Genomic DNA, 8,628 nt, shown 5'->3' on the forward strand with positions numbered 1-8,628 from the left:
TTCTGGAAATGAAACCAGTGCCTGAAACAGATACTTTTCTTCTGGGAAACCTTTAGGATCCTCCAGTTGCTCTTCAGCAGCTCATTTCAACCCTGCAGCTCATCTGAAAATCACTTACCAAACAAATTCAGGCATTCAGTAGAAAACTGTGGGTGAAAACACTTGAATCCTCCTCCTGAGGAAGATTGATGATTCTTCACTCCTGCATTAAGCCATTAGTAAAACCGGACCAATCTAGTGAGAAACACTTATCATCTCCTTGCTGGAACAATGATATATTTCTTGCAGAAAACCAACAGGATGTTGTGCAAATAAAGGTTTTTGGATCACAGCTGACGGGACAGGAAGCTCAAGTTTGATATGTTTTGGTGGGAGTGAAACTATCAGCTGGTCTCCAGATGTTTCCATGAACTTTCTGAACTGCTTGCTTCTGTTTAACCCCAAACCATAAACACAGAAATCCTTTGAACAAATGAAACAATCAGAGCTGCGTTCAGGTTTTAGGCTGAACTGCAGTTGTTTTCTGAGCAGGTTTCCTGGGTTCTGCAAGAACCAACCTGCTCATTAAAGTCTGCTCTCTCTGATTTACTGTCTCTGTGTGCAGACAGGATATTTAAATCTTCTCTGAGTAACATTTTACAAGAGTCTCACAGTCCCACATTAGAGGACAGCTTGGAGCTCATTCTGCTGATTGCAGTAAACTGATTTATGGAGGTGCTGCTCATCGAAAGGGAGATCATACATTGCTGTGCAAATAGCTTCATTAAAGGAAAAGCATGTATCACTGAGAGGAAAACACTGAACAACTCCATGATCTCTGATGGGGTTTCCTTTCTCAGCTGAAGCAAAAAGCTGCTCTTTCTTCCTCTCTGATTCAGATTTTCCAGCTGTTGTTGAGGCTTTCCTGTCTCCACCCAGCTGCACCGTGACGTAACGGGCAGAACGAGAACCGAACCTCGTGAATCTCCTTCTGATGAAGTTTTTATCCTCATCAGTTTGCTTTGTTCCGGTTAAAGGTTCAAGTTTCCATGCTGTCTGAGACCGAGGAGCACATCAAATTTAAAGGCAGGGAGATTTTCACGATTAGAAGAATGTAAACCTCCCTGCGGTCCTCCTCTTTCTCTATTCTGTTGATTTCCCAACATGTTCTGTTCCTGGAGGGAAACACATATGTGGTTATATTGGCCACAGAGGCAAGGCAAGTTTGTGCAGCACCACCCATAAGCATGACTTTTGTCTTCTCTGCATTTAGTTGGAGGATATTCTGACCCGTTTTCTCAAGGACGTTACAAACACATGACCCAATAGTCATGACTCGGTTTGTCACCAGTACACACAGTAAGGCTTGTGGTAGTACTTAGTAATCTAAGCTAGTGATCACGTAGACTGAATACAAATGGGTGAAGAATGGAGCTTTGGGGAACTCCATGTGTGATTTCTGTTCAGATCATATTCTGTTAAATCTCTAAATGACATAAAACAATCCCAGTTTACCAAGTAAGATATGCACCAGTTCAGCACACTGACGGGCTTTTTAACGAGGTTCGGTCAGAGGGGGAGGAGCAGGGAGGAGATTCCGTGCAGCCTGTAAGCAGGAGCAGATCTCCTCCTGCAGACCTTTTACGCACAGCGCACAAATGGATCAAATCTACCTCTTCTTCATCCTCCTGTTCGGATCATCGGTACCGTCCGCGGCAGATTGGAAACTGGTTCTGCTCCACACCAACGACGTGCACGCCCGGGTGGAGGAGACCAGCGTGCACTCCGCCAAATGCAGCAGCAGGAGCGGCGGGGAGTGTTTCGGCGGGGTTGCGCGGAGAGCCACGATGATCAAACGCATCCGGGACCAGGAGAGTAACGTGCTGCTGCTGGACGCAGGAGACCAGTTCCAAGGGACGGTCTGGTTCAACTTCTACAAGGGAGCCGAAGCTGCATACTTCATGAACAAACTGGGATATGATGCCATGGTAGGACACGGTTCATTACCTTAAATCATCCAGTTAGAAGATCAGTGATGTTCAGATGCTGCGCCACCTGCAGCGAAGCCTCGCTAAAGTATGTACACCCCATGAACTTTAGAAAGTTTCTCCCATTTTGTCCCATTCCAATGGATTTTACTGTGATTTCGGAAGATAGACCAACTCCATGCAAAGCAAACCTGTGACGTGGAAGGAAAATGATTGATTGTTTTTACTAATGAAAATCTGAAAAGTGTGGAGTGTATTTGTATTCAGTCCCCCTGAGTCAGAACTTTGTAGGACCTCCTCTGGCTGCAGGACTTCTGGGGTTTGTCTCTAGTAGCTTTGAACATCTACACTCTGCTTCCTCTTTGCAAGTCAGATTGGATGGAGAACATCTGGGAACATCAAATTTTCAAGTTTTGCCACAGATTCTCAGTTGGCCTTTGACTAGGCCATGGTAACAGATGAATCTGCTTTGATCTAAACCATCCATAGTATCTCTGCCTCTATGTTCAGGGTGGTTGTCCTGCTGGAAGGTGAACCTCCACCCCAGTCTCAGGTCTTCTCCAGCCTCCAACAGGTTTTCTGCTGTTTATTCATCTTGTCAGTTTGTGGTATTTTCATCAGCTGATTTCTTACAGTTGTTTGGTTTGTTGGTTTTAGAACTACAGATCGGAGTAAAATAAGAGGGTTTTTCCTGGTGTTTTAGAAACAAGCCTCAAAGCCTAGAGAACTGGGCTCAGATATCACAGTTAAGATAAGTGATGAAAGCATCTGATATCAGTAACTCAGTGTTAATCAGTAACATTGGAATTAGGCAGCGGAGCAGCTGAAAGCCAGCGAGGGGCGGAGAAGCTTCTACAGCCAGATGTCTGTAGAAGGCTGCAGTGAATCTGCTGGTTCAGATCTAAACACCTGCACTTGTTTCAACTTGTTTCACTGAAGCTCTTCAGAGATAAAACATCACCCCTGATCAGAAAAGAAAAATAGCCACATTAGCAACTTGAACTTATCAGGCATGTTCAGTTCAGGAGTTTTCACCACAGATAATCAACTGAGTCGTTTAAGAGACCCAGGGTCAGAACCAGAACTCTGTAAAATATTCATTCATGAAGAAGAAGGTGCTCTGATCAAAGGAGACCACACCTGAACCTGTTGCCCCATACAAAACACTAAGTGGAAACTAACACCCTGAACTCCATAGTAAAATTTAGTGGTGGCAGTATCATGCAGTGAGAACGGGAAGCTGGTCAGGTGATGAGAAGATGGATGGAGCTAAATCCAGGACAATCCTGGAAGAAAACCTGTTAGAGGCTGGAGAAGACCTGAGGCTGGGGTGGAGGTTCATCTTCCAGGAGGACAACAACCTTAAACATACAGCCAGAGATACAATGGATGCTTTAGATCTAAGACGATTCATGTGTTAGAATGGCCTAGTCAAAGTCCAGACCTAAATCCAACTGAAAATCTGTGACAAGACTTGAAATTTGGTGTTCACAGATGTTCTCCATCCAATCTGACTGAGCATGAGCTGTTTTACAAAGAAGATTGAGCAGAACTGTCTGTAGATGTTCAAAGCTGGAAGAGACAAACCCCAGAAGGCGTGAAGATGGACCTGCAGCCAGAGATGATTCTACAAAGTTATGACTCAGGGGGCCTGAATACAAATGCACACCACATTTTTCAGATTTTTATGGTAAAAAATGTTAAAACTTTCCTTCGGCTTCACAGAAGATGACTGTGGTGGACCAGACTTAAGCAAGGACAAAAGGTGTTCAAAAATTGGAAAAACTTCAATTTAATACTGTCAAAAATAGTTAACAAAAGGTAAACTTCAATACAAAAATAACTCAGATAATAAATGACATGAGTTTGGGCCCAACCCAGCTGAGGTCAATTGAACAGCAACAAAACTCAAACAAAACTGATCTCCAGACCAAAAAACAAAGACTACTTAAAAGGGGTGGAATAACCTAGACTCAAATGGGGAAGGCACAACATAAGAACAAATGAGAAAAATACATACAAACTAATTAACAAACATAAATGACACAAATTCATCTTTAACTTAACACAAATAAGTGAATACTAAAGTGACAAAATAACTAACAACTTTAACAAGTTAAGAAGTTAAGTCCCCCCCTCAGTCTTTTGGAATAATGGTATCTTCCTGGCTTCCACCTCCAGCTGGTCTGCATTTGCAGAACCTCAAAGATAAAAAAACAAGTATAAGTAAACCATTCAGACAAATCTTGAAGTGTGCACCCATTAGAAAATATCTGTCTAAATAAAATAACTTAAACTGATGTATAGTGTCATCTGAAACTAATAAATGTAAAACAATGAAACAATACTAACACTTTGTGGTGGTGGTAGAAGCATCCACCACACACTCCCCCTCCTCTGAAGGCTCACCGACACAGCGGGACAGGTAGTCAGCAGTAATATTCTGCTTGCCAGGGATGTAATGCACCTCAAACTTGTAGGGTTGCATTGCCAGGTACCAGCGAGTTATTCGACTATTGGTGTCCTTCATCCTCTCCAGCCATTTTAAGGCTTTGTGATCAGTTTCCAGTACAAAATGTCTTCCCAGAAGATAATATCGAAGTGAATCCAGAGCCCATTTTATAGCCAGGCATTCCTTCTCAATAGTGGAATAACGGGTTTCTCTGGGAAAAAGCTTTCGGCTGATGAAGGCGATTGGATGGCGGTCATTTGGGGGGCCCTGCAACAACACAGCACCAAGACCTTTATCTGAAGCATCAGTTTGTAAAACAAACTCCTGCTGGAAATCAGGGCAATGGAGCACAGGATCTCGGCTTAGGGCCTGCTGAATGTCTTTAAATGCCGACTTAGCTTCATCAGACCACCGTAGAACGTTTGGGCCGCAAAGACTGGTCATGTCTGTAAGAAGAGAAGCTCTGGCAGAGTAATTGGGAATAAATCTGTGGTACCAACCAGACATACCCAATAAGGATTTATGTTGTTTCCTTGTCTGTGGAAGGGGGCAATACTGGATGGCTTCAATTTTTTGAATTTGTGGCTTCACCAGTCCTCCTCCAATAACAAAACCCAGGTACTCAGTCTCCCTCTTTGCAATGGCACACTTTGCTGGATTCACTGTTAATCCTGCTTTCTGTAGACACTCAAAGACCACTTTTAGGTGTTGCAAGTGTTCATCCCAACAGTTACTGTAAACAATGATGTCATCCAGATATGCAGAGGCAAAATGTGAGAGCCCATCAAGTACCTTATCCATTAGGCGCTGGAATGTGGCAGGAGCCCCATGAAGTCCAAACGGCATCACTCTAAAGTGATAAAGGCCCCATGGTGTTCTAAAAGCTGTCATCTCTCTAGACCTAGAGGAGAGTGGTACTTGCCAATAGCCTTTGGAAAGGTCGATTGTGGTGAGGTATTTTGCTTTACCAAGTTTCTCAATCAAATCATCGATACGAGGAGTTGGATAGGAATCAAACTTTGATACTGAATTGAGGTAGCGGAAGTCAATGCAAAACCTAATTGTTCCATCCTTTTTAGGGACGAGGACAATTGGATTGCACCACTCGCTCTGCGACGCCTCAACAATTCCAAGAGAAAGCATTATCTCAATTTCCTTTTTGAGTGGTTCCAGAAGTCTTTCAGGGATGCGATAGCTCATTCGTTTTGGAACTGCGTCTTCTTTTAAGGCAACATCATGCATTATCACATCAGTATAACCTGGATTCTTCTGGAACACATTTAATGGACAGACAGCCCTCACCTCCAACTGCTGTTCCCTGGACAGATGATCCAAACTGGGCTGAGAGGGTGATGGAACAGGAAAATATTGCTCCTCAAGTTCCTCATCCCCTGTACTCTGGATGTAAAAAGAAGCAGATTTCTCTGGGTCCCGGGACACCCACTCTTTAAGCAGGTTCACATGGAGAATCCGAGTGGAGTGGCTTTGACCTGGAACAGAGACTTTATATGTTGTTGGTCCCAATTTCCCCATTACCTCATAAGGCCCTTGCCACTTGGCAAGCAACTGGCTATCCTCTGAAGGCAGCATAACAAGCACTTTTTGACCCAGTTTGAACCCCCTCTCCCGTGCTGCAGTGTCATACCAGGTCTTCTGTTTACGCTGAGGTCTTCATGTGCTCCTGGGCCAATGTTGTCATCTTCTCCAGCTTCTCCCTCATCTGGAGCACATAAGATACAACATTTAGAGAATCTTTGCTAGTTTGTTTCCCCTCCCACAGTTCCTTTAGAACTGTCAAGGGTCCCCTCACTTCATAACCAAATACTAATTCAAATGGGGAAAACCCAGTAGAAGCCTGAGGAACTTCTCGGTATGCAAACAGAATATATGGAAGCCATTTGTCCCAGTCAGAGCCAGTTTCATTCACAAATTTCCTTAGCATTTGTTTAAGGGTTTGATTAAACCTTTCAGTGAGTCCATCAGTTTGTGGATGATAAGGTGTTGTTCTCAGTCCTTTAATCCCTAGCAACTGATACACATCTTTAAGCAATTTTGACATAAAATTGGTGCCCTGGTCAGTGAGTATTTCCTGAGGAATGCCAACTCTGGAAAAAAATTGCACCAAACAGAAAGCAACATTCTTTGCTTTGACAACTTTTAGGGGGAACACTTCTGGATATTTAGTTGTGTAATCCACAATCACCAGCATAAACCGATTTCCAGCTTTACTCCTTTCCACTGGTCCCACTATGTCCATGCCCAGGCATTGAAATGGTGTACCCAGAACTGGAAGAGGTTGGAGAGGAGCTTTATTGGGCAGCCTGGCTGATGTAACTTGACATTCTGGACAGCTCCTACAAAACTGCACAACATCTCTACGCAAGCCAGGCCAATAGAAACAGCGCTTTATACGGGCTAAGGTCTTATGGTTCCCCAGGTGGCCAGCCCAGGGAATAGAATAGCCCAACTTCAAAACAGTTTCTCTCACTGCTCTAGGAACCACAAGCTGTTTAATTGGTCCATTTTGCCTGTAGAGAATGTCATTCTGAATGACAAAATCCTTTTTGTTAACTTTTGCCTCTTTAAAATACTTCACAAGATTTGAATCCTGGTGCTGCAGCTCCAATATATTACCAGGAATTTTAAACTCTTGGAGTACCTCAGGCTGTGGGGTGTCAGGAGGAACTACCACCGTCCCTTGAAACATTTCCTTCCTCCGCAGGCCTTTGGACTTCCTGACTTTTATTTTTTCTGTGGAAAATTCCACATTGTGAAATGGCAAGGTACTAAGATCTGAAACAATTTCCTCAGGCTGCTTTGCTTGAGCCCGAGTTAGAGCGTCATTACACTGAGGAGGGTGTAACAGGTCGATAAGCACTGGTAGGTCACTGCCGAGGATTACTGGAAATGGCAAGTTATCTACTACCCCAACATTAAGCAGGTAAGTTTATCCCTTTATGGTCACATTGACATCTGCTGTTGGATACTTCCTTTCATTACCATTGATACAGTAGATTGGGACGGTCTCACTGGTGCAAACAGACTGAGGTGGAACATACCTTTGCTGGACCAAGGTCTGTGTACTCCCTGTATCAATCAGTGCTTTCAGTGTCTGACCATTGAGCTTCACATACATCTCCATTAATGGCTGCGTTGATCCAGCATTTTGAGTCTCTTCCCTTGGCACAAAACACATCTGGGACAATTTAACAGCATTTTGAGGGCACATTGGTTTGGTGTGACCCTCCTGTCCACATAAGTAACAGACAGGCTTCTGCCCCTGAAATTTGGTGTCAAATCTTTTCACAGGGGTCTTACCCACAACTGAAACCTGTTGGGCTGATGATTGCTTGCAGCCATCCTTTTTCCAGCTTTGGAAAGCCCAAGACAGGTTCCTCCTCCTAGCAGCCACAAACACGTCAGCCAGTTCAGCAGCCTTCTTTGCAGTCTTTGGATTATGTTCCTTTATTCACACCTATAGCTCTGATGACAACATTCTTAAATACTGCTCAAGAATAATTATTTCATTGATTTGTTCCAGTGTTTTACCATTAGGTTGCACCCATTTACTATAAAGCTCCTTCAGCCTTATGTAGAGCTCTTTTGGAGTTTCTTCAGGCTCTACCTGAAGCGAGCGAAATCTTTGCCTATAGGTTTCACTGTTAATCTCATACTTCTGCAAAATAGCTAGTTTAACTTGGTCATAGATCATAGACAAATCAACATCCATATGCACAAAGGCACTTCTAGCCTTGCCTGTTAGCAGAGGTATTAAGTGAAAAGCCCAGTCAGTTCTCAGCCACCTGCAGGCAGAAGCCATTCTTTCAAAAGTAATGAGAAAGTGTTCAATGTCATCCTCTTCACTAAGGTTTTGTAATTTAGGTGCCGGAGAATGTGCATAGAGAAGGTCACCTGATAGACTGTGTTGCGGGGAAGCTGCTAGTCTAGGATCTGGTGGTTGTGTAGGCCGCACTGGGGAAGTGGTCAAAGATTGAATCTCACTTTTAAACCAGCTGAACTGTTTTTCCAGTTCCTCAAATTTCTGTTCTTGCTTAGCAGCTTCTCTGGTCCAGTAGTCCTCCTTGGCCTTCTGTTGTCCTAGATGGGCTCTGAGAAGACTAGCCAAATCTGAAAGTGTCGGTTCACTCCCCTTCTCTTCCATGTCAAACACTCCACCAACAGCTCCACCTTCCTCAACAGCATCTCTTT

General features: G+C 43.7%; 1 protein-coding gene across 1 annotated transcript in view; it reads left to right on the forward strand.

Moving 5' to 3' along the window:
* Positions 1–1,491: 1,491 nt before the first annotated feature.
* Positions 1,492–8,628, forward strand: part of nt5e (5'-nucleotidase, ecto (CD73)) — a 23,303-nt gene continuing 16,166 nt past the window's right edge. The window contains exon 1 of the mRNA XM_047388202.1: positions 1,492–1,967. Within this exon, the coding sequence (XP_047244158.1) occupies positions 1,638–1,967 (330 nt within the window). The 5' untranslated portion in view covers positions 1,492–1,637. The remainder of the gene's footprint in view (positions 1,968–8,628) is intronic.

Source organism: Girardinichthys multiradiatus, chromosome 15 (genome assembly GCF_021462225.1).
Source record: "Girardinichthys multiradiatus isolate DD_20200921_A chromosome 15, DD_fGirMul_XY1, whole genome shotgun sequence".
NCBI classification, from domain to species: domain Eukaryota; kingdom Metazoa; phylum Chordata; class Actinopteri; order Cyprinodontiformes; family Goodeidae; genus Girardinichthys; species Girardinichthys multiradiatus.